The sequence below is a fragment of the Narcine bancroftii genome, chromosome 4 (assembly GCF_036971445.1).
Source record: "Narcine bancroftii isolate sNarBan1 chromosome 4, sNarBan1.hap1, whole genome shotgun sequence".
Classification (NCBI taxonomy): Eukaryota; Metazoa; Chordata; class Chondrichthyes; order Torpediniformes; family Narcinidae; genus Narcine; species Narcine bancroftii.
In genome coordinates this window covers 311241342-311268491 of record NC_091472.1, presented here as the reverse complement: position 1 = coordinate 311268491, position 27150 = coordinate 311241342, and the positions used below count along the sequence as shown (strand labels likewise).

The window sequence follows — 27150 nt, the reverse complement described above, 5'->3', positions numbered from 1 at the left end:
GCTGAAAGGTCTGCAACAGTGGTTCTCAACCTTTCTCTTTCCACTCACCTACCACTTTAAATAATCCCTATGCCATCGGTGCTCTGTGATTAGTAAGGGATTGTTTAAGGTGGGATGTGGGTGGGAAGGGAAGGTTGAGAATCACTGCTCTAGACCCAATTGTTACCGAAATATTTTGCTTGAGAAAAATTGTCACTGGCCCATTTCCTTTGGAGTTCTGAAACCGTGCACATAACGAGTCAATTGGGTATGATTAAAACAGTCACACCTCTTCTTTCCATCCACATCCCACCTTAAGCAATCCCTTACTAATCACAGAGCACCAAATGGCACAGGGAATATTTAAAGTGAGTGGAAAGAAAAAGCTGGAGTACCACTGGTGCAAGATTCTGAGAGGCATAAATAAGGTTGACAGCCAGCACCTTCTTCCTAGGGTGGGAATAGCAAACACCAGAGGACATCTGTATAAAGTGAAGGAAGGAAAGTTTAGGGGAGACATCAGGGTACGTATTTTACAGAGAGTGTTGTGGGTGCCTGGAATGCATTATCACGGGTGGAGGTTGAAACAATAGGAACACTTAAGAGTCTCTTAGACAGACACAAGGATGAAAGAAAAATAGAGGTAGAGACAGTTTAGTTTTTTTTTAAATACAAGTCCGCACAAATGTCATGGACCGATGGGACAGCACTGTGCAGTGATATTTCATGTTCTATGGAGTAAACGCAAGCAGGCTTTTTTTAAATTGAGGCTAGGTGAGATAAAATCTAGAGAATTAAGGGTGAAAGGGGAAAAGTTTAAAGGGAACATTAGGGGGACTTCTTCACGCAGAGTGGTGGGAGTGTGGAACGAGCTGCCAGCAGAATTGGCAATTGTGGACATGTACATGGGCAGGATTAGTCTGGATGGATATGGTCCGGGTGTAGGTCAGTGGGACTGAGCCAAAAAAAATCTATCAGACTACAAGGGCCGAAGGAGCCTGTTTCTGTGCTGTAGTGTTCTACATTCATGGAAAGCGATAGGCAGTTGATGTTTCGAGCCCGAGTCCTCCAGCACTTTTGGGCATTGTACTAGTAGCCCATCATCTGCAGGGCTCTGGGTTGCAGTGAATTACTCATCATTCCAATGACTTTGGACGATTTGGCAGAAACAAGTGGGCTTGGTATTCATCCAGGTCTCAGTAACCGATCACTCCTACCTTAGCCCTCCATGAGTTTGTCCCAAGTGCTATTCCGGATCCAAGAGTGCGGTTGAAATGACTGCCCTACTTGGGAGAAGAAGTAAAAGACACATTACAGGAGAAATTCGGCAGGTCAAACTGTGTCCTTTATACACCAAAGATAAAGATACACGACCAAAGTTTCGGGCTGAATTTCATGCTGAATTTCTCCAGCATTGTGTTTTCATTTCAAACTCCGCATCTGTAGACTTTGGTGCTTTACTCTCCCCTTCCCACTTTGATCTTGATAAAGACTCCCAACCCAAAACGTGGATTGAGTGTTTCTCTCCGTAGATGCTGCCTGACCCATGGATTCACTCCAGTTCTCTTTACTCCACATTCCTGGACTTCTTGTGTTGCCCCAGTAGGTCAATCAGTTCAGGAGGGGCTTAGGGTCAGGGTAAATGCTGGCTTGTTTAGTAATGTTTGCTTCCTGCACATGAATGAATCAAGGGCTTTAAAACGAGAAAGTCTGCAGATGCTGGGGCATGTACAATACATGAACTTGCTGAAAAAACAAAGCAGGTGACTCATCAGATATGGGAAGTACAGGTATCCGTCACCTATGGGTAGATGCCAGATAAGTGAATTTTCCAGTTGCCTGAGATTGCCTGTTGCACGATTGGCAAAATAACCACCGGGGGTGGGGGGGGGGGGGCGCCAATTTTAAATCCTTATTTTTTACCTGTTTATTTTCTTTTGCCAGTCACTTGAGGTTGCTTGATTTCTGGAAAATGGGGATTTTACAGTATATGCACCATTCCCGAAAGATTGGTTACCCTTCCATTCCTATGGATCCTGCGTGACCTGCTGAGTGTCTCCAGCACTTTTGTGTACAAGAACCAAGGTTCTAATTTTATGATCATGTGTTTGTGTTCTGGATGATCTGACCAGCAGATTTTCTCAGCACTTCCCTCCTTAAGTCATTTTAGAACCTTAAAATTGGATCAAACGTTGCAACCTCGACAAGATGACCAACTCACCAACTTTATGTAACTCCACCTCTCTGTCTGCACCAGAGCTCTGTTTTTCTTATTCCATTCATACTTTCTAGACTACCTCATCATTAACAAAGGTTTACCAAGCCAGAGGGCATATATAATTTCACCTGTTTGGTCTCACCCTATCGGAGAGGTTTCCTTTGATCTACCCATCCCTTCCCCACCATCTCCACTACTGAAAACAAACTGGTTTTTCTCTTTCCTGGTTCTGACAAAGTGGCCAAGCTTTAAAGCTTTGACTGCTTCTTGGTATTCATCCGGGGGATGTCTGCTGTGGGTAGTTGAGGTCTCGGTATCTGATCACAAATGAGAGTTTCCAGCATTTTGTTTTATTTCAGATTTCTACCATCTGCAGGGTTTTTTTTATTTTCATGCAGCCAACATTAATTGTACAACCACCTGTATCATTTCTGCCTTCCATCTCAAGCCCAACAATATTTATTTTTAATTCCTGACCAACCCCGAAAACTAAATAAGATTCTACAAAACAAACCAGATGAATCCAGATGGACTCAATGGATCAGGCTGCATCCACAAAGAGTGAAAAGAACCAAGATTAGATATAGGACTAGGTGTCCAGGAAGAGGAAGAAGCGGGAGAAAGGGTCTGGAGTGGGGTTGGGGGGTGGGGGGTGTGAGAGTCATGGCCACAGAAGTGAGCCTGGAGGTATCATGGCATGTGCGGAACTCATTTGAGGTGTGGGCAGAGAGGGACAAATGTGAGGCCTCTACTGAGGACCGAGCGTTCTGTCTCAGAGAGGCGGGTCAGAGGGAATGGTAAAAACCAAGGATGGGTTACAGTGGGGATAGGTGTAGTGGAGGGTGTTGGGGGGGAGGGGGAAGGTGGAGGGTGTTGGGGGGGAGGGGGAGGAGGAGAGGTTGGGGAGATCCGAGGGTGGAGATGGAAGGTGGAGGAGTTTGGAGGAGGAGGGGGGGATTGGCAGAAAGAGGGGGGTTTGGGAGAGCAGAGGAGGGGGGTGGTGGAGGTCAGAGGGGAGAGGTGGGGGAGGTCATGGGGGAGGTGGGTGGTGGGGGACGTCAGGGGGAAGAGGAGGGTAAAGGGGCAGCCAGTGAAGTGGGGAGGGAAATAAATTCTGCTATGGTCCTGCAGGATTGGAAAATCACAAATATCACTGCAATATTCAAGAAGGGAGAGAGGCAGCAGAGAGGAAATGAGAGATTGGTTAACCTATTGTCAGTGGTTGGGAAGAGTTGGAGTTGATTTGTCAAGGATGGGGTAATAGAGTACTTGGAGGCACATGACAAGATAGTCAAGTTTATTGTCATCTAATTGGACAAGAACATCCCAATGAAACAGCCTTCTCCTGTCCTCAGTGCAAATCACACTGACACATAACCAGTCATAACATACAGACAAAAAATACACGTGCAAGACAAGTTCTCACACTGTATATACAAATAAATAAGGAGATATATATGGTGGCCGAGTCACATGCGAAGAATGTTTCATGAGCTAACCCTGCACCTCTGCTCTTCCCACCCAAACTTTCTCCAGTCAGAGCAAGAACAGAGATCGCCTCATCATCTCTTTCCACTCCACCAACCTCCACACTCACACACACACACTCCCATGGATGCCGCTTATAGATGAACAATACATATGCAGGACAAGTATTTCATCTACACGAATAAATAAATCAATATTGTTTCATGAATATGAGAGTCTCGGACGGTTCGTGTGAGCAGTTCCTTTGGTCGTTCAGCGTTCCTCGGCCTGGTGGTACTGATTCCGATCCTCCTGTATCTCTTACCCGACGGGGGCAGCTGAAAGATGCTGTGTGCAGGGTGGAAGGGGTCCTCAATGATTTTGTGTGCCCTCTTCAGACAACGATCCTGGTACATCATGTTGATGGGGAGGAGGGAGTGATCCTCTTTGCCACTCTTATGATCTGATCCATTTCTCTGCATTTCTATCCATTTATATATTTATTTTACATTATGTATATACAGGATTATTGTGTGCTGGGTACATGTGTGAACCATGGCCTGCAGAAACGCTATTCGGTCGGGTTGTATATTTACAGTCAGATGATAATAAATTTGAACTTGAATTAGTTTATTGAGAGCCCAAACAGGCCCTTCAACCAGAGTGCAACACACAAACATAGACCATAGAATATTACAGGCCCTTCAGCCCTCAATGTCATACTGACCCATATATTCCTACCAAAAATACTAACCCCTTCCCACCTCGTAACCCTCTATTTATAAACGTGCTCAAGATGTGTCTGGAAGCTGTGTGGCCTGCTAAATTTCTCCACCACATTTGTGTATTGCAACCTACTAATCCAGTCAAAACACAGGGGTGCTGGAGAAACTCAGCAGGTCCTGCAGCGTCCACAGGAGGTAAAGATATCAAATGTCTGAATGAAAGGCTGGGGGAAGAAAGGGGGGAGAACGGGAGGGGGAGGGTTTCAGACCAACAGTATGATAAGAGGAAAAGTGAGAATAGATTTGGCTCTGTGAAAGGAGACTGAGATAGAAGAAAGGAACCATAGGGGAAAAGCAGGGGGGGGGGGGTGCTATTTAATGGTATCTGGAGAAGTCAATGTTAATGCCATCAGGTTCGAGGGAGCCCAGACGGAATGTGAGGTTGTTCTTCCAATTTGCAGGTGGTCTCGGTGACCATGGACAGACATGTCAGCAAGGGAATGGGACAGGGAATTGAAAACGTTGGTTACGTATTACCTCCTATGGACACTGCCAGACCTGCCGAGTTTCTCCAGCACCCCTGTGTTTTGACTACAATAACGGCATCTGTAGACTTCGGTGTTTTCACAACCTTGCAGCGCAAGCTACTTCAGGATCTGGGAAGAGAACAAGAGGGGCCAGAGGAAACCCAAGATCATTCCACTGAGATCGGGAACAGACCCAGATTTCGAGTTGGGATGTAGCAACACCTCCTGCCTCCATTAATTCATTTCATTTCAACCCTCTTGCTGTTAAAACATTTTGATTTTGGGGGCAGCGAATTACTGGAGCCCTGAACCCTGACATTAGGAAGACCAGGAATGACTCTGGAGTGGAGAGCACCAAGTTCTTTGGAATTCACTTAACTGGTGACTTATTGTGGTCACTCATCTCCTCGCTCGTCAGGAAAGGATCAGCGACTGCACACCCGGAGAAGACTGAAGCGGCCAAGGCTACCGGTCACGTTCCTGTCAACTTTCTGCAGGAGTTCTATCGACAGCACCCTGGCCGGCTGCAGTGTGGTACGGTTGCTGCAGAGAAATGGATCGGAGGTCAATCCACAGCAGAGAGGATCACTGGAGTCTTCCCTCCCTCCATTGACGTGACCTGCCAGAATTGTTGTCCGAAGAGGGCGCACAAAATCATTGAGGACCCCTTCCACGCTGCACCCAGCTTCTCCCGTCGGGGAAGAGATCCAGGAGGATCTCCACCAGGCTGAGGAACAGCTTCTTCCCGCAGGCAGTGAGAATGCCGAAGGACCAAAGGAACTGCTCACAGTAACCGTCCGAGACTCATATTCACAAAACAACATTGATTGATTTGTTTGTATATATGGATACTTAAATTTATAAATGTAGACCTGCAGGCCAGTCAGACACCCCACAAGCCCCTGCCACTCAACGATGCCCCTGGAGGAAACCCAGGCAGGCATGGGGAGAATGGACAGACCCTTGACAAACAACGCCAGATTCGAATCCCGGCCCTGATCGCTGGCGCTGTAACTTCAACGCTAACCCTGGCGCCCTTACACTGCCCATGTATTACAAGGCCAAGATGCTGGAGAAGTTCAGCAGGTCAAAAAGTGCCCTTGATGTAGCAAATGTAGCTGGAGCCCTGCATCAAGGATCTGAAGGGCTCAACTGCACATGCAGTTGGATACATCCCACTGCCTATCTGGTGGTGTGTCTGCGTGTTTTTGCACCGAGGACGGGAGAGGGCGGTTTCCTGGGGTTGTACTTGTACAATCAGGTGACAATGAACGGGACTTTCTCCCTTCAAGGCTGCGAGGGGTGGGGGGGGGGGGGGGATAAAGGAGAGAGTGCCCACCCCTTCACGACCTCCTGACACGTGGGGGAGAGAGAAAGAGAGAAGGGAAGGGCATTGGCAGCAAGGAGTGATGTCTCCCTGGTTCACCCTCAAGGCGTTCAGCCGGCTCCCGGGCGCAGCCACACTGTCCCGCAGAGCGACCTCAGCCAAGCGGCCAGCGCAGCTGAAAGGGTCCAAAGGTGCGGGGGGCTCTGCCGTCCTGGCGGCGCCGTCGGGGTCCGGAGCCCGGCCGGCGAAGAGTCTGTGCGAGATGCCTGGACCCAGCACAATGCGGAACCTGGCGGAGTTCTTCTGCAGAGACGGGTTCAACAGGATCCACGACATCCAAGTAAGTGAGGAAGGAGTTGGAGCCGAAGTTTTGTACCTGTATTGAAAGCGCTGGCTGGAGGTGGTGGGAGGTGGGGGGGGGAACAAAGAGGCGGCAGGAACACCGCTCTCAGTCTTTCCACTGCTTCGCTGTGTTGCTCGGTGACTTATTCATTTCCTTAACTTGCTTTTCTTTATGTTCAAGAAGAAAAACCAGTGAAACCACGAGCAGGAAAAGGCCATTCAGCCCCTCGAGCCTGTTCCACCATTCAACTCGATTTCCGATTCCTGCTTTGCTCCATCTTCTTTAGCTCCATCTAATAGCCAGTAGATATATAGAACATTTCAGGCCCTCGGTGGTTCCTGTCTATTCCTACCCCCCCCAAAAAAAATTCTACCTCCTAACCTTCTTTCATCCAAGAGTCTCTTAAATGCCCTTATTGTTCCAACCTCCACCACCACTACTCTCTTGTGTAAAAACCCCTAAACCTCCCCCTCTTCCCTTTGTACAGATCTCCCCTGGTGTTTGCTATTCCCACCCTGGGGTGGGGGGGAAGGTGCTGTCTGCCTATGCTATATCTCACAGAATCTTGTAGATCTCTATTAGTCCCTTCTGCACTCCAAAGAGAGAAGCCCCAACTCTGCTAACCTTGCCTCATGAGAGTTATTTTCCAACTCGGGCAACATTCTGGTAACTCTCCTCTGCCCCCTCTCCGTAACTTCCACATCCTTCCGATAGTGAGGTGACCAGAACTGCTTTTTGAATATATCTAATGAGCTGGCCTTAACAACTTTCTGTGACGGGGAGCTCTATAGGTTAACCATTGAGAGTAAAAAAAAATATTTAAACCTCGACTTCTGGTGTGGATTTTCTCCAAACTGGGAGTATTTTTGCGACTTCCTGAAACAGATTCTTTTTAAATTCTTGAATCTTTGATTCATGAATATTTTAAGACCACTCCTCTCACCTCCTGCTGGACTATTCTGGGAAGGAGGGGGTTCCTTGCCTTGGTTTGTGAGAACTTCACTCCGTTTTGTTCTTTCACAAAATGGGATAGAATTTCATAAGGAGCTCCTCACCTTGTTGTGAAGGGAGCAATACACAATCTGCTGTAGGAACTCCCAAGGAGTCGAACATCCTCGGCGGGAGAGAAGTTTCAGACAGGAATCCTTCATCGGGATGGTGAAGAGCTCCAGCCAGAAATGTCAACCCTTCTGGGGATCTCTCCTGCAGCCACCACGTTGATGCAATCACAAAGGCAGCTCACCAGCGGCTATACTTTGTGAGGTGTTTGAGGGGATTCGGTACGTCACCGAACACTCAAACTTCTACAGGTGTTCTGTGGAGAGCATTCTGGCCGGTTGCATCACTGTCTGATACGGAGACGCCAATGCTCAGGTTAAAATGAGGGTTTGCCAGCTCAAGTCTCCAGAAACGGAGAAGGTTGCAGAAGGTAGCAAATGCAGCTAGGCCCATCGCAGGCTCTGACCTCCCATCCGTTGCAGACAACTATGTGAAGCGCTGCCTCAAGAAGGTAGCCAACGTCATAAAGGACCTCCACCACCCTGGTCACAACCTCTTCTCACTGATACCTTCAGACCTTAGGACCAGCCCCTCTCTGTTCAAGAACAGTTTCTATCCAACATCTATTAGACTCTTAAACCTTTCTTCACTACACTCGTCATAAACAGCTTTGACACCACAGAGCTATTGCAAGTTACACAAGGATCACTGTTAATATTTACCATCTAACGTACAGTATTTGTTGCCTTTTAACAATTCAATTAGTTTATTATTGTACATTTTCTTTTCAAGTACCTGTCCGGCAGCAGCAAGTAAGAATTTCAGTGCATATGTACATTGTACAATTGTATGACAGTAAAACCCCCGATATCCGGCACCTGCAAGAATTGGTAAGCAAGTTTTCCGCCTGCTGGAAATAGCATGTTGCGCGACTGGAAAATTAACGGCCAATTTGAAGTTTCCACGCTTTTTCATCCATTTGTTTCCCGTGACTTTTTTTTTTGCCGGTTGCTTGAGGTTGCCTGCAGCTTGAATTCCAGATAACCGGGATTTTACTGTATTCTTATTATCAAAGATTCAACCTGTGGGTGACCGGGGAAGTTTCTTACTGACCGTCCAATGAATCTGTTGTTACCTGATACAGCTCCAACACACACAGCAATATGGCAAGATCTTTAAATCGCACTTCGGACCCCAGTTTGTTGTCTCCATTGCCGATCAGGATATGGTGGCCCAGGTGTTGAGATCAGAGGGCAGAGCTCCCCAAAGAGCCCACATGGAGTCTTGGCAAGAGTACAGACAATTGCAAGGAAGGGCTGTGGGGCTGATATCTGCGTAAGTAGAAACTGAGTGGGCACGGAATATGGGATTGGATCTGGGCAGTTAAGATTCTTAAAATTCAGGAATTAAGACAAACAAATTAGGCCATTTGTAAGAAAGCAGCATTCCTTTCACATAATTTTTTTTAACGTGATGGTTAGCTCCCACTCTTGCCCGAGCCTTTAAACCTTTGGGTGCATGTTTTGCTCCAGAGTTGGTATGCTCATGTTAGTTTGAAGGGGAGCGTTGCGTGATTTTCGGGTGAATCGATGTGAGGTGTGTTGTTCATTCTGTTTGCGGGTGGCCTTGATGTGTCATTTCCTGCATTGCGTGCTGCCAACGTGAACTCCTGTACATCAGGGAGACTGGGCGCAGACTGAATGGACCTCCCAATGGCCAACTAATTTAATTCCACACATCATTGCCACACCTACAAGCCTGTCCATGGCCTCAAATACAAAAAACCTTTGAATAAAAAGTAAAAGCTGGGAAAATCAACAGGTCAAACACTACTTTTTGGAGGGAAAGATTAGTTATGTATCTTTATCTTTGCTACAAAAGTACCTGCTGATTCTCCCAGCTTTGGCACAGTTGACATAGCGGTTAGCGTAACACCTTTACAGCGCCAGCAATTGGGACCAGGGTTCGTAACCCGCGCTGCCTGAAAGGAGTTCGTACATTCTCCCCATGTCTGCGTGAGTTTTCCCCGGGGGCTCTGGATTCCTCCTACCGTTTGAAACGTACCGGGGTGGCTGGGGGGTGCAGGTTAATTGGGAGTAAATTGGGCAGCATGGACTCGTGGGCCGAAATGGCCTGTTACCATGCTGTATGTTTAAATTAAAAATTAATATTGTTTGCAGACTTTTGTGTTTTACTTTCAAGTCCTTGAACAACATTGTTTCGTTACAACATTGATGAGAAGAAAGAATTAAAACGCAAAAAGTAAAATACCTCGCCACACTTCGTTATCGTTTCGGTTTGAACCGAACCGCTGTGCAGCAGACCACAGAACCATGACCTTCGTGAGGCTAGCGGCCGTTCTTGCCGCACCTCCTCGCTCTCCCGTCACAAGCTGTTTCTGTGCTTCTATCCCACACACTGGCAATGCCAGGTCCCTCAGGAATTCCTTGCAACACTCCCATCCTCACCTCCTGTGATGACGACGACCATCCTGCTTCTTTGCCCTTCAGGTGGTGATGATCACTTTTGGGGTTCCAGTCGCCTCCCTCCCCAAACCAGCCAACCTCTACAGTCTCCATCCACGTGACCTGCAAGGACTAATCGCATGTCATCCTCATCTTTGGGCAGATCTAACCATTGATTGGCACCTGGGGGGACCAATCACACATCTAAGCTTCACAGATCTAACCCTTGATTGGCAGGTGAGGTGACTAGGTTCCAGCCTGAGAGGCCACATGACCCTCCACCATCCACATTCCCAGCAGGTTCCAGATGGAGAGGCCACATGACCCTCTGCAATCCTCATTCTAGTTCTCCTTTACACCCCCCCAGCCATCTTTCCTCTCCTCCTTCTCCACCTATTACCTCCTGCATTTGCCACCATTCCTTCCCCCTCTCTTTCATTTGGATGCCTGCTGACATTTTTTGATACCTTGATAAAGGGCTCCAGCCTGAAACATCAGACATGTATTTTTGCCTTGGCTATATAAAGGTCACTGTTTGACCTGCTGAGTTTCTCCAGCATTTTGTTTGTACCTAACACAATCCACATTCCCACCAGGTTCCAGGCAGAAAAGTCACATGACCCTCCGCGATCCACACTCCCACCAGGTTCTGGGGAGAGTTCACATGACCCTCCACAATCCACACTACAGCGACCAAAATTGATTGAATAATTTTTATTTGTTTCTATTAATCTTTCTTAAACGTAACGCATACATTTATTTCAAGGTTTGATATTAGAAGTGTTTTGGGTCTTTATTTAGAAGTTCGGTGACGTTTTTGTGACCAGAAATAAACTGTAAGAACATCACTTGTTTTTATCATCGTAAAATTGGTGGTGTTTAACGTTGGTTCACATTCCAAGAATGTACCAACAACATTGTGTGGATCTGCTGTTCTGCCAAATCAAGGCCACCCAAAAAATTGGAGGAACACACCTTATATTTCAACTCCTCAGTCTCCAACCAGATGGCTTCAATAATGACTTCTCCAATTTCTCTTAAACCCCTCCCTGTGACCCTCTTTCCCTATCCCCCTCTCCTTTCTTTCAGTTCTCTTCCCACCCCCCCAACTTCTGTTCCTTCTCATATCTTCTCCCGCTATCACTTCTTACCTTGTTTCTCTTCTATCCTCCCACCTGCATCCACCGATTACCTCTTACCAGTTAGCCGGGGTCCTCCTTCTTTCATTCCTCCACCCCCCGCATTTTAGTCAGGCGTCTACCTGGTTTTCCTGACAAAAGGCTCAGGACCAAAATGCATGCTGCATGACCCGTTGAGTTTCTCCTGCACATCTGTGCAAAACACTTGACCTCATCATTTGCAGATTTTAAAATTTAGACATACAGCACAGTGACAGGTCATTTCGGCCAACGAGCCCAATTAAACTACACCCCTGGTACGTTTCAAATGGTGGGAGGAAACCGGATTGCCCAGGGAAAATCTACACAGACACGGGGGAGAATATACAAACTCCTTACAGAGAGCATGGGATTCGAACCCCAGTCCTGATCGCTGGTACTGTAAGGGTGTTGTGTTAACCGCCAAGCCAACCAGACTGCCAACCTCATCTTAAATCTCAGACTCTAGTTTTAATTCCCCTACCCTTCAGAAGAAAAAAAAAATTGTACCTTTTCTATGACCCTCTTGATTTTATACATCTTTATAATGTCACACACCACCAGCCTCCTAGGATAAAACTATCAGCCTCTCCAGCTTCTTCCTAAAGCTTAAGCCCACCAGTGCCAGGAACATTCATGTCAATCTTATCTGGAGCCCTTCTAGCTTAATGGCATCTTTTTGATTAAGCTGTGATCAGAACCACACGCATTTCTGCAAGCGTGGTCTCACCAACATCTCGCGCAGTTGTTACGCGGCATCGTAACTCCTGTACTCAGTTCCCTGAACAACGAAGGCATAAGGGCCAAATGCCTTCTTCACCCACGAAGCTCTTTGAGATCTTGCTTTTCCTTGTGCAGTAACCTCTTCCCAACCTGGAGGCAGCAAATGGAGGGGACTTGGGGACTTTTCCTCCTGCTTCAGTTGACACCAATGCGACTGTGCTTAGAAAAGGTTCGACAGATTCAAAGAGAATCAAGGCTGGACATGTGTTATCAAACAATAGTGGACGTTCAAAAGGGCATACACTCACAGACTAGCCAGGAATAATACACAAATAACTACACATTGGGAGCAAATCATCACTGGTGAACATTCTCAGCTTCCAATTAGGAATGCAAGGATTAAACACAAAATGCCCATCCACCCAAAGGCACAGCACACTCATGAACAGTATATTAATTACAACAAACTAGTATCTCAAAAGAACCTGGTTTCCAGCATCGACCACAACTCAGGATCTCGGACAGGTCCATTGCAGTCAGCCCTCCAGACCCACCCGTGCTTGGCAGCCTGGACTTCAGTGATGGTTTTGAGGCAAAAAGAAAAAGCAAGACTCTAAGTGCTAGGCTTTTTCAATACAGGGCTTGTCCATGTGACCTGTGAGGACCAATCACATGTCAGCCTCACCTGTGGGCAGATCTAACTGTTGATTGGCACCTGGGGGACCAATCACATGTCAGCTGCCAGGGCCAATCATGCATCAGCCTCACGGTTGGGCTGACCTAACCCTTGATTGGCAGGTGATGAGGTTCCAGTCAGAGAGGCCACATGACTCTCTGCTGTCTGCATTCCCACCAGGTTCCAGATGGAGAGGTCACATGACCCTCCACAACCCTCATTACAGCGATCAATCTCTGGCCACCCTGCTGGCCCTGATACATGGCCTCCATCAATGGTGGTTGACCATGAGTACTGTGACTCTGGTGGTCACTGTGGAATGGACTCTCCATGGCACAAGCCAGGGCTGAGTTGATATAGAGATCTGTCTGTTGCCCATGCAGTAGGAAACCCACCCCCCCCCCCCCCACCTCCACGCTAATGATAGGTCCAAAGGAACGACAAAGGTCAATACTGTTTGGTACCAGCAGCATGGCAGGAGTTGCCGAGTCGGTGCTGGGTACAGCAGTCAGCCACCTTCGGGACTCTGACTCCGGATTTTTCCTCAGGGTTTACTCCCAAAGCCTTTCCCATGAGGAGGTTTAGCCACAAGGCAGTGAAGGTTTGAAATCAGAGTTTACCCTCTCCTAGATGAGTTACCATCTGTGGTTAGCAAGCCCATCTGTCCGGAGCAACTGGTTTCAAGGCGCCAGCGACCCACCTTTGCCCCTTCTCCTGTCTTCGCCGGGCATAAGAACGATGCCACATGTGAAGGCCAGGAGTTGGACTTAGTTGTCAGAGGCCCAGTTGAGAAGCAAACTTTAACCTGGGAATCTCCTGATCCCTCTCGGCTTAGGTCAGACCGGTACTGCTGTTAATTTCAGGGAGGGTGAGGAGTGGCTGAAAATGAGGAACGTGCTGAAGCAGCTGATCATGAAGCCCAAAGATGTGGCCGGGTTCTCCAAAGGATTGACGGATGTCATCAGCGACCTGATCAAAAGGATAAAGTACATGAAGGGAGGCAGCTCACAGACCCTGACTGACGTGAACAGCTTGTTCTTCAAGTTTGCCATGGAAGGTGAGGCCCTTCATCCGAAAGCACTCCCTATCCTGTATCTTTTAACCAGATTCCAGATCAGAAACCGGATGTAGTGCAAGGGTCTGTGTCCCCAAGTGATCTATGAATGGGAAGAACTGTACAGCAGCTCCCTCATTCATGAGCTCAATGCTAGAGAGTCGTCATCCGGCCCTGAAACAGGCCCTTCAGCCCTCTGAATCAGTGCTGGCCATAAAGTAAAAAATGGTGGCACTGCTGTGACTGCAGGCCTGGCGTTGCAGTAGACTCGGGAGGGTAGATGGACACCACTACTCCGTAGGGTTTGTCCGCCCAGTCCTAATGCCAGCGTTCCCGTACAGGCTTTAAACGGCTTGTTAAAGATGCTGATGGTGTTTTATTTTAAAATCCTGCAATCGGGGGGGGGGTCTGTGCCCAAGATGGCAGCGCCTATGCTGGGCAGCGGCCATGAGGGGTTGCAGACTCCACAGGAGCAGTGGACGAGAAACAGGGAGAACCCCTCCCCCACCCCATTGAGAAGGAGAAGCTGAGGAGACGACGCTCCAGGACGGTGACCACAGCAGCGGCTGAGGATCCGACATAGGCTGCAGGCAACTTGCAGTCGGGGGACCCGCACAAGCCGTGCGCCCCGAGAGACTGGCTCAAGGAAGCCAGGATTCGTGGGGATGCTGAAGGCAAGAAGTGCTCCCGTCGGGCCTTGGGCGCTGAAGGCCTCCTGATCGGAGGCTTGGATCTGGAGCTCGGGTTGCCGATGGATCAAACTGGGGCCTGTCCAGCTACAAAGACAATGGGAGTGTTAGAGGCGCTCAGTGACTCTGAACATTCCTTCTTGTTCTCTGACTGTTGGGGGCGCTGGGCAACACCAATGGTGACAGTCTGCCTTATAATTTGTGTAATATTACATATTTTCTACTATTACATGACAATAAAGAAATATTTTTTTAATATTTTATTTATAATTTTAGATCGTATAACACCAATTATAATATATTCATACAGAAAGTATATAATTAAACTTTAAAAAACCCCAACCACCCTCTCCCTCCCCACTAACACCTACCTTCCTGCTCCTTCTATCCACTAAGAAAGGAGACCATCTTTTAAAAAACATTTAGCTGTGGAAAACAAGATGCCCACCAGAGCGGATTGAGAGATTAAATCTTCAAATCAAGAATTTTTAGGTATGGGCTCCATACTTTTACAAAAAAATTATATTTATCCTTCTTATTATCTTTTCTAAAGGAATACAGGATTTAATTTCAGTACACCATCTTTGCATTCCTAAAACTAAATCAGATTTTAGGTGATGGCCAAAATTATTTTAGAAACAGCCAAAGCTAAACATAGAAATTCAATTTGATGCATAGTCAATCTTAATCCTAAGGCAATCAATTTAATGTCTCCTAATAAAAAGATCAAATGGAAGACTCACTTTTAATACTTTTTCCAAAAATAATTTAACTTGTATCCAAAAAGTTTTAACATTAGAACAGGTCCAAATCGAATGGAAAAAAAAAGTGCCTATTTCTTCACCACATCTAAAACACAGATCCGAGGAAATTAAATTAAATTTCTTTTAATTTTTGAGGAATTAAATAGAGTTGATGTAGAAAATTATATTGTACTAATCTACATCTTACATTTATAACCTTTGTCACACTATCCTTACATAAACTTCTCCAAACATTTTCATCGACCTGTTTTGTCCAAATTTCCATTTTAATCTTGATTTATGAACATATGACTTTGACATTTTATTTTGCAATAACTTAAACACTTCAGAAATAAACTTGTTTGTTTCTTATTTAGTAAGTAATAATTCCAAAGAAATTTTAAACTGTGGTCTAATTTTTCCACTTAAAAGCAAACAAAAAAGGTATTACTAGAAACTTGAAATTTTTCCTTCATCCAATTTTTAAAAAATTACAAATTTCTCCCTGCTTCAAAACAATCTTTGACTTTTTAAATCCCCAATTGATTCCATATCTTCAAAAACTGATTATTGACAGTAAAAGGAAAAAGTTTATTTTGATATCGGGGCATTTTCGCTGAAATCTTTCCCTTTCCACCTATCTCATAATCAATTTTATTCCATAGTTCAATTAAATGCTTCAATATTGGTGGGTCTCTACATATTAACAATTTTGAATTCCATTTATAAGTAAATTTTGACATAAATTTCTCATTAATTTTATCTAACTCTATCCTTGGCCAAATTGAGGGTTCATTTCAATCAAACATTCCATTAATAAATTTCAATCGTGCAGCTTTATAGTAATTCTGAAAATGTGGGAGTTGTAAACTACCTAATTCAAATTTCCAAGTTAATTTCACCAAAGGTACCCTATTCATTTTCCCTTTCCATAAAAAACTTCCTTACAATTGAATTAAGATCATTAAAAAATTTCTGAGGTATTGAACAAGGAATAGATTGAAAACAACATTGAATCCATGGAAAAATATTCATTTTAATACAGTTCACTCTACCTATTAAAGTAATAGGTAAGTCATTCCATTTACTTAAATTTAATTTGATTAAATAGCGGTACATAATTTAACTTATACAAATTATCCAAATTTCTATCAATTCTAATACCTAAATATTTAATCGGATTTTGTGTCCACTTAAATTGAGCTACTAAACAATAAATAAATCTTGATAGCACCGACGTATGTACGGAATTATGCTCTTCATCCCATCAAGGTTATGTTGTAGATCATATTCATGAACACTAAAAGTCATACAGGCCCTTCAGCCCACTGTCCAGACTGACCTTTAAGCACCCATTTTCATTCATCCTATTTGGCTCATGTTCCCATCAACACGGCAGTAATACCAATTTCATGATTCATTAATAACTTCTATTGTCGTGTTATTACATAAAATTGTCTTCTGCCTGCCATAAGGCAGACAAGGAGTTGCCTTGAGCATTGCCCAGCACCCCTAATAGTTCAAGAGAAAGAGAAGCAAAAGCGAGTCCCTTTAGAGTCACTGCATGTGCATGGATTCATCGACAGATTCCTTTTCAATTCGTCGGCAACCCGAGCTTCAGATCCAAGCCTCTGAAGTGATTAGGAAGCCTTCAGTACCTGGGGCCCCTTCAAGAGCCCTTCTTGTCCTTGGCCCCTCACCGATGCCACTTCTGTGCATCCCTCTAATGCAAGCCATTGACCGCCTTCAGCCACTGAGGTCTTCACTGGACTGCTGGCTCCGTGCCAGAGTTTCTCAGTGGATTGAGCAGCTTCAGTGAGAGAAAAGGAATGGCCAACATCTCATGGGGGAATCCTTCATCGAGAATGAGAAGGCAGAAGGGAGAGAGCCAATGTAATGAGGTCAGGATAGGAGGGATTGGACAGGACCAGGAAGGGATTGGTGAATCAGGGAGGGGAGACGGATAGAGAAACAGAACCTGCAGCGGCTGGAGTCTTGAGCAGACTAAGAATTTGCTGAAGGGACTTGGGGGGGAGGGTGGCAACATTTTTACTCAGTGATCCGTATCTGGAATGAGAGTAAACAGTAGAAGTGGGCATCATTTCCACATTCCAAAGACATTAGGACAGATACATGGATAGGAAGGGTTTAGACCAGTGATTCTCAACCTTTTTCTTTCCACTCACATCCCACTTTAAGTATTCCTTATGCCATTGGTGCTCTGTGATTAATAAGGGATGGCTTAAGGAGGGATGTGAGTGGAAAGAAAAAGTTTGAAAACCACCGTTTTAATCGTATCTAATTGACTCATTATGTGCATGGTTTCATAGCTCCAAAGGAAATGGGCCAATGGCAATTTTTCTCAAGCAAAATATTTCAGTAACAACTGGGTGATTCTCAAACTTCCCTTCCCACTCACATCCCACCTTAAGCCATCCCTTACTAATCACAGAGCATCAATGGCATAGGGAATACTTAAAGTGGGATGTGAGTGGAAAGAAAAAGGGTGAGAACCACTGGTTTAGAAGGATATGAACCAAATGCAGGCAAATGGGTCTAGCCCGGAAGGTCAACTTGGTCAGCACAGAGTTGGGCCGAAGGGCCTCTTCCACACTCTGTGACTCTATGGCAAATATATTTAGGGAGGTGCTTCAAGGCAAGGGAGTAGATAATAAATGGGAAGATAATGCTTCTCTCCATCACACTTTATCCTTCCCATGACTCGACGCCAGAATCTGGTGTGGAGCATAGATCTTTAACGATGGGAGGAGAGATCAAAGGGTCTAAGAACCTGAGTCATGGTGTCTTCTATTAGACAAGGCACAGAATATAAGGGCAGGAAGATTGTTCTACAACTGTGGCACAGGACGAGTGTATTCTACAGTGAGTGGTCCACCTCCTTGGTTTTACAACACTTGCAAAGTGCCTGAGATGATGGCTAAAAATCAAGAGGTTGTACCTATCTGCACCTCCCCAACACTAATATGTGAGGAATGTCTATTGTCCATGTGCAGGTATTGCCACCATTCTCTTTGAATCTCGTCTTGGTTGCCTGGAAAACGAGATCTGCCAGGAGACAAGAGAGTACATGGAAGCATTGGAGCTCATGTTCAGCATGTTTAAGACCACGATGTACGCAGGAGCCATTCCGAAATGGCTCCGTCCTTTCATCCCTAAACCATGGAATGAGTTCTGTCAATCCTGGGATGGCCTGTTCCGATTCAGTAAGTATCGTTGCTTCAAGCTGCTGGACAGAAAGACTTGGGAGCGCTGGTTCATGAATCACAAAAATAGGTTGGTTTGCAGGTGCGGCCGGCTGTCAAGAAGGCAAATGGAATGTTGGCCTTCATGGCTAGAGGGATTGAGTTTAGGAACAGGGAAGGTTATCCTGCAACTGGTCAAGTTACTGGTGAGGCATCATTTGGAGTACTGGGTGCAGGTCTTGTCTCCTTAGTCTTGGAGTTGGTGCAGAGGAGATTCACTGGATTGAGAGGGTTAGCCTAGGAGGAGCGATTCAGTGGTCTGGGACTGTACTTGCTGGAATTCAAAAGAATGAGAGTGGATTTTATAGAAACATTTAAAATTATGAAAGGAAGAGATAAGATAGAGGTAGGTAAGTTGTTTCCACTAGTAGGTGAGATGAGAACTAGGGGACATAGCCTCAAGATTTAGGGTAGCAGATTTAGGCTGGAAATGAGGAGGAATTGCTTTTCCCAGAGGGTGGTGAATCTGTGGAATTCTCAGTTCATGCACACAGTGGAGGCGACCTCAGTAAACACATTTAAGACAAGGTTGTGATGGACCCAGAGGACCCCAAACCCCAGCAGCAATAGAAATTCACTAAAACTTGTCCAACCCAGTCCTGCTTAAGTTTCAAATGTTCTTTATCTGTCAAATGAATTTCCTGTAAAAAGGCCACATCTACTTTAATTTTTTTAAAATAAGCAAGTACTTTCTTACGCTTTATAGGATTATTCAAACCCTGAACATTAAGAGAAGCATATTTAAATTTTGACATGTCTTACAACAGTTAGAAAAAAACCCCCAACTCTTACCCTCTCTTAATACGATCAAAAAAAAAGAAAAAAAAGAAAGAAGAGAAAAAAAAGGAAAAAGAAACTTAAACAAAAAAAAAACCCTTCACTTTTTAATCTAATAATACAAAAAAAAGAGAAAAAAATGGGTAGGAGGTTAAAAATACCCCCTCCCGTCTAAACCGCGCAATGCGGTAACTCCCAAAAAAAAATGGGTGTGAGATAACTCACGCGTAGCAGATGACTTTCAGAAAATAGTGCCTATCCAGTTCTCTCCCCCAACTCTCACTTCATCTTAAACTAACATCATCATTATTTAATATCCCCTTTTTTTGAAAAAAAGCATTAGAAAAAAAAAGGACAAATCTTCTTTTAATCAGCTCCAACTGCTGAGTCACCATTACGACCATTCCTTCTTGGAGCACGGCTCTTTTCTTCCATCTCTTGTCTCCTTGAAAATCGCAGCGGACTATGTCTCTGTTGAAACTGAGTGATTGGCAGCTCTTGAGCAAATGCTATAGCTTCCTTTGGAGAATCAAAGAACTTTGGTTGGCAACCATCTTGAAAAACCTTCAAAACAGCTGGATATCTAAAAGTTGCCTTGTAACCTTTCTTCCACAACAACTCTTTAGCAGGGTTGAATTCCCGTCGTTGGAACATAACCTCTTGACTTAAATCCGCATAGAAAAAAACTCAATTATTTTGAATCATCAAGGGTGATTTTCTCTGTTATGCATTTCTAATAGCCACTCGTAAAATTATTTCTCTGTCATAATAATTCAAGCAACGAACCAAAACAGGTCTTGGACTTTGACCTGAAATAGGTCTTCTACGCAAAGCTCTGTGAGCACGTTCCAGTGTTATACCTTCCGGGAAATGTTCTTGACCCAGATTTACCTTTGGGTTTATTAGGAAGAATTAATACTATAAAAATGAATATTTTCCTCGTATACAATATTTATTTCAATCATTTCCTTGTTGTTTACAAAAAGGATTTTTTAAGGATTTATATAAAATAATTAGGGATTTTTTGTGGAAATGAAAATTTCCTAGGGTGGCGTTGAAAAAATTGATGTGGGATTTTCAATTTGGAGGGTTACGGCTACCTAACTTTCAATTTTATTATGAAGCAGCTCAATTTAGATTTCTTAGCGCATTAATGGCCACACAAGATACGCCTAGTTGGGCACAGATAGAATTGGCAGTTATTTCTGAAAAATTTTCGAATGCATTTTTATTTCGATGGAATAAAAATTTGTTACGAACTTATGATGTACCAATATTGAAACATTTAATGAATTTATGGACAAGTAAATTACATAAAATGGGATTCAAAAATAAGTGGTCGGGAAGATTACCATTATATAATAATCAACTTGTTCCTTTCACGGTATCTAATACTATTTTGAAACAATGGGAGGAGAAAGGAATACATAATTTGTCTGACTGTTTTTTAGAAGGTCATTTTTGTTCTTTTGTAGAATTGCAAAAGAGATTTGATATAAGTGGTTATTCTATATTTGTGTATTATCAGTTAAGATCTTTTGTAAAACAGGTATGCGGTCGTCAAATGAATTTACTGTCTGAAACTGATTTTGAGAAATATGTGCTCTCATTTCCAAAAAAGGGTTATATATCAGGTTTGTATTGTATTTTGTTGGAAATTGAAAGTAAAATAGATTGGGATAAAGATAAAATGAAATGGGAAAAAGATTTAACTTTAACAATAACTGAAGAAGATTGGTCTGAAATCTGCCGTAATAGTGTTTGAAAATTGATTAATGCTAGATTGGCAATGATTAATTATAGTTTTATACATCAATTATATTTAACACCCGAAAAATTTAAAAAATTTGGTTTTAGTAAGTCAGATCTTTGTTTTCGTTGTGATCAGGTTTCTGGTACTTTTTTACATGCTGTTTGGTTGTGTGATCGGTTACAACAATTTTGGAAAGGTATTCAATCTGTATTTAATAATCTATATAATCTTCATATTGTATTAGACCCTGATATATTTTTATTAGGGAATATGCAACCGTTGATTGATTTAGAATTAGATAATTACCAGATCTCTTTTATTTACTTAGCGCTGGCAGTGGCCAAGAAATGTATAGCGATTACTTGGAAGAATAGAAATGTACTGTCTTTAGATAGGTGGTATTCAGAGATGAAGTTTTGTTTGGCTATGGAAAAAATATCTGAGTTAAAGTGGTATTGATTATATACAATTTAAATAAGTTTGAATTAATCATTTTTTTTCTTTTTTTTTTAGTTTTTTTTATTAGTTGGTTTTTTTTCATTTAAGTTCTTTTTGTTTTTGTTTTTTCATATATTCTTATATAATAAATTTTTTTTGGATTAATAATTAATACTTAATTAATATTTTTTTGTTTTTTATATATATCGATCTTTTTTTAAGATATATATTTTTTATTTTTTTAATTATACTAATAGTATTAATTCTTCACTCTTTATCATGGGGTGGGGAGGGGGGGGTTTAGGGGTTAAAAATAGTTTTTTTTTAGTCTTAGTTTTTAGTTGTTAGGGGGAGATGCCAAGATTGGTATTGTATTAACTATGTTACTTTGTACTTGTATTACTTTATTTTGTATTTTTTCTGTACGTGAATTACTTACTTTCTTCATACGTTAAAATTAATAAATAAAGTTTCGAAAAAAAAAAGAAATTCACTAAAACAAATGGTTACTTAAATAAAAGTTACATTTAATTTTCTTTAAACATAAAAACAGGATCAAGCTTTAACTTATCACTATTAACTTAACTAACCTAACTTAACCCCCTTCTTCTAATTCTAAGCGCATGTGTATGTAATGTGTGTGTAAGTTCCGAAAAGTTCTTTGATTCACAGTCCAATCTCACTTCTCATTCCTGCAAATTCACAGGTTGCAGGCAATTTTTATACTGTGCATGGAATTTAATATTTATAAAATTCACCAGACTTTGGTGCTTGAAAGGTCAATAGTTACCGCTCAGGAAGGTTCTTGTCGGTTTTCAGAGAGAGAGAGATTTGCTGCTTGCTGGACACAAACTAATTCCTTCCAATCAGCCATTTCAGTGTCTCGCTGAAGAAAATTGTCCCATCAGGGTATGCCAGATGATAACCTCTTTCTTTCAGGTCACCACAGAGTTCCTTTTTGTTTCCATTATTTCAAATGAAACATTATACATCCCACCATCTTCTCTATGTAGACTTTGGCCAGGGCTTTGACCAGGCTGAACTGAGAATTCACAACCCATCTTCACAATGGGGTTTCAAACAAGCTTGCCAGCTTGTCATGTTCCAGTCCCAGCTGCTACTGTACAACTGAATTATCTCTCTCTCTCAGAGAAAACCACATGACTCTCTTAGAACAGCAAACTGCATTCAGACAGACTGTGGCACCAGACCCAATCTTCTGAGTCCATTCATCTGTTGCTTTCCAAAACAATAATCCATTACTCCACAGCACATTCAATTAACACCTACTTGTGAAGTCCTTGTTTTCATTGTCTTTACAAAGGCACGGGAGCAGAGCTCTGGCATTTTAAATGAGATCTATGTTGTGAAGAGTTTGTGTTTGCTTGTGACCTACACTTAAAAAAAACCCACATTTTATCTCCTTTAAAACATACAATATAGAATATAACATAATCCATCACAAGGTTGGATAGATTTTTGCATAGTGGGGGAATTAAGGGATATGGGGAAAAGGCAGGTAGATGGAGATGAGCTGATCATCAGATTGGCCACAATCACATTGAATGGCGGAGCTGGCATGAGGGGCCAAATGTCTACTCTTGTTCCTTACGTGATGCAGTAGTGTCCGTGTATCTTGTCTGTTACATCTGTAGTTGGACCTCTTGTTAGGGTGCAGACAATGGTCCAACCATCAACAATTGGTTCTGCTTCACTCTGGAAAGTGGGAGGCTACTTTAATTCGTGGTTATCAACTTTGAATACAACAGAAGATTCCCAAAAGGAGCGTGGGGCTTTCTCCAGCAGGCCACTGGGAAGCAAAATCCGCATGACTCACTTGGTGAAGATGGTCATATGGTTGGCACAAAATGTTGGCTGATTAGCCAAAGAGAGATCAGACTATTTGCCCGATTACCTGTTCCTAAAGGTCATTTACCAGAAATCTCTAGATGTCAAGCTCTTGTAGAGTTTGTCATTCTGGTGACCAGGCAAAGTTCAGTACTTCCAGATGGCTTGAAAATTAAGAACTGAGATTATGTATTTTTTAAATTTTATTTTATTTACAGCACAGTAGATTCCAGCCAATTACACCCATGCCGCCAAATTACACCCAAATTAACCTTCAACCCTGTCGGTAATTTGGGAATTGTGGCCGCCTAATCCTGTCATAGAGTTCCTCCTTCTCTGGAGTGACGAAAATTAGTAGACCACAGATGCAATTTGAAGGACTTGGGTTTGTAGACAGGAACTGAACCACCCTTAGGTTCCTTTTCATTTCCGTTCTTATAACCGTGCCTTTCATTTTCACCTTTTCACCCTGATCGATACTTCAAAATTATAATTGTATAAGGAGATGTTGAAATTAAACCAGAGAATGCTACAGCACAGAAACAGGGCCCTGCAGCCCATCTAGTCTGTGCTGAACAATTATTTTGCTTAGTTCCATTGACCTGCACCCAGAAACACGCCAATCCAAATATCTCTTAAATATTGAAATGGAGCCCATATTCACCATTTCAGCTGGCAACTTGTTCCACACTCCCTTCACTCTCTGTGTAAAGTTGCTTTTAAACATTTCACCTTTAACCCATGCCCTCTAGTTCTTCCCGTGCCTAACCTCAGTGGAAACAACATGCTTGCACTTACTCGATCTATACCTCTCATAATTTTGTACGCATCTATCAAATCTCCCCTTAATCTCCAACACGCCAGTGAATAAAGTAATTTTTTTTCTCTTTTTCAGTATTTTTATTGAAATTCCACTTTAAAAAAAGACAAGAGTACATAAGAATACATATTAAAAGTTTTAAAAAATTAAGAAGGACAGAGTACAGGACACTCAGATCACCCACGGTATCCCGCATTCTTAATCAAACAAATTATATCGTAGTAGTATTTTATTATAAAAAGAAAATCTAATCCCACTACCAAAACCGAAGCTGTTTGGCAAAGAAAGAAGAAAAAAAATTTGTGCCGCAGTAATAAATTACATGATTAGCCAACACTTCTGCATTGATACCAAATCAAAAATTTTGAAAGACATTCAAAAAGGATCCCCACTGTGTTTGAAAATTCAAATCGGAAATTGATCATCGAATCTTCTCTAAATTTAAACATGACATAAACATTGAACGTGAGTAGGCGGGGCAACATCCCTCTGTCTGAGCAACACCACCCGCCTGGCCATAAGAGAAATGAAAGCTAATACATGCAGCCCAGATGCCATTAAAAGTTATGCCTCTCTCTGTGTCTCTCTCTCTCTCTCTCTCTCTCTCTCCAACAATACCACAAGGCAGTTGAAGGATTAGGCCTAAAATTTACTTAAAAAGTACAGAAAAAGTATTTCCCAAGACTCCAAAGCATGTGAATTAGTGAAGCATCTCCAGGGATTGAAGTCCTAAGCTGTTTAACCTTTCCCTGTAACTCAGTGCCTCCTCCTCAACATCCTTTTACATCTTCACTGCGCTCCTTCAATCTCCTGTAGTTTAGGTGGCCTAAGCCTGCTTACAATACTCCATCTCAATCAGTGCCCCTTCATCCACTTCTCAAAGGCAATTTGATCAGCAAATATTGACCTTGCTAGTGATGTTAAGATTCCTTGAAAGAATAAAAGGATAACAAGAAAATTGCTTAAATGTTCTAACTTTGCAATATGATTAGTGCTCACGGTTATAGGTTCTGATTTGTCATAATTAGTGATAAAGTTTGTTTGAATACAGTAATAATATTGGGATTGGTAGATGCCACATGGGATTGTGTAGAATATAGGAGCTGGGAGATGATGTTGAGACTATTCAAGGTGTTGGTGAGGCCAAGTTTGGAATATTGTGTGCAATTCTGGTCCCCAAATTATAGGAAGGATATCAATAAGGTAGAGAGGGTGCAGAGAAGATTTACTAAAATGTTGCCTGGATTGCAGTATCTTGAATGCAAAGAAAGATCGAGTAGACTGGGTCTTTATTCATTGGATTGTAGGAAGTTGAGGGGGGATTTGATAGAGGTAGATAAAATGATGAGGGGGATAGATAGAGTAAATGTGAATAGGGTTGGTGAGATTGGAACGAGGGGTTATAAGTTAGGGGGCAGAACTTTAGAAGTAACATGAGAGGGAGCTTCTTCACTCAGAGAGTGATGGCTGAGTGGAATGACCTTCCTGAAGAGGTGGTTGCAGTAGGGTCAATTTTGTCATTTAAGAGAAGGTTGGATGAGTGCATGGATGTGAGGGGATTGGAGGGTTATGGACAGAGAGCAGGTAGGTGGGACAAGAGGAGATCACTTCAATCGGTGTGGACTAGAGGGGCCGGGATGGCCTGTTTCCTTACTGTAATTGTTATAGGGTTATATATGGTTTGCCTGCAGCTGATGTGGACATTTACCCCTCCATAAATCTTCGTCTGCGAAGCCAAGCCAAAGAGAGATATATGGTTAAGTGTATTTTTCGGTTGCTTGAGACTATTACAAGGCCTAAATAATACACCGGCATTAAGAATAAACAGTTTAAAAGATAAAATTACTACACTGAACCTTCACTGAACAAACTTCACTTGCATGAATATATAAACTTTAAAGCATTTTACTTGATGCTCAGTCACATTCTATGAAAACATTTAACCGTCGCTGCATCTGTAGATTCCTCCCCTTCCACAGAACCACCAGAAAGACGAACAATATCCTTATAGATAATTAACCCCTCTCCCCCAAGTTTACAGATAAAGCCTTACCAATATATTTAATAATATAAGGTAAAGGTTCCATTACTGTCACATAATGCTACATTTAGAATGTAACATACATGAAATTCTTTGACTTTTGTCTACCACTTTGTCCAGCGCCCCTCACAGAAACCTACAGCACCTGGTGTTCCGAGGCAGTCTCCCCTCCAAGCACTGACCAGGCCTGATCCTGCTTAGCATACACAGGCTTCTGATATTAATATACAAATAAAGACTCTCACCTAAGCAGGGATAAGGAGACATTTTAAGTGAGTCACCCCAACAGCGAGTGGCATCAACCAGCCCTTCATCCTGGGTGACGCCCTTTTATCCAAACACAAGTTGGATTGTTTGGCTGGACCCTATATGGCTGCAGCGGCAAATCCATGGACACACGGTGTCTCAATTTTGCTTCTCTTTCTCTGACGATAAGAGGCACTTCAGGCAATTTCTGCCGATGACGAATCTGTCTGCTTTACAAATTTTGTGCAATATGCATGACCAAGGCACTCCGCTGGCTGAATATTTCCTCCCAAAAGCTTTTATGTGTTACTTTGGAGCAGTGGTTCTCCACCTTTTTCTTTCCACTCACATCCCACTTTGAGTAATCCCTATGCCATCGGTGCTCTGTGATGAGTAAGGGATTGCTTAAGGTGGATGTGGGTGGAAAGAAAATGTTTGAAAACCACTTATTTTAATCGCCCCCTCATTGACTCATTATGTGCATGGTTTCAGAACTCCAAAGGAAACGGGCCAATGACAATTTTTCTCAAGCAAAATATTTCAGTCACAATTGTGTCCAGAGCAGTGATTCCTTGGAATCACACTCACATATCACCTTCAGTAATCCTTTACTAATCACAGAGCAATTATGGTAGAGGGAAAACTGAGTGAAGTTTGAAAACAGAGAACATTTACTTTTATAGTTTTAAATTTATTAAAATTTTTATTTATTCTTATTAATTTTTATTTATTTACTTTCCTCGTTTTTTAAATGCCGGTTGCTTAAGGTGGCTGGTTGCTTGAATTCTAAATAACAGGAGCTTTACTGTATAAAGCATTAAATGGCACTGAAAGGTCTGCTTCAACCCTTTATTCCCTGTGCTTGTCTCCTC

At 43.0% G+C, this 27150-nt stretch overlaps 1 protein-coding gene across 1 annotated transcript in view; it reads left to right on the top strand.

The window, feature by feature from the left end:
• Positions 1 to 6505: 6505 nt before the first annotated feature.
• cyp27c1 (cytochrome P450, family 27, subfamily C, polypeptide 1) overlaps positions 6506 to 27150 on the top strand; it is a 32844-nt gene continuing 12199 nt past the window's right edge. Inside the window, exons 1-4 of the mRNA XM_069930550.1 lie at positions 6506 to 6583; positions 8730 to 8920; positions 13470 to 13663; positions 18107 to 18316. Coding sequence (XP_069786651.1) covers positions 6506 to 6583; positions 8730 to 8920; positions 13470 to 13663; positions 18107 to 18316 — 673 coding nt within the window. The remainder of the gene's footprint in view (positions 6584 to 8729; positions 8921 to 13469; positions 13664 to 18106; positions 18317 to 27150) is intronic.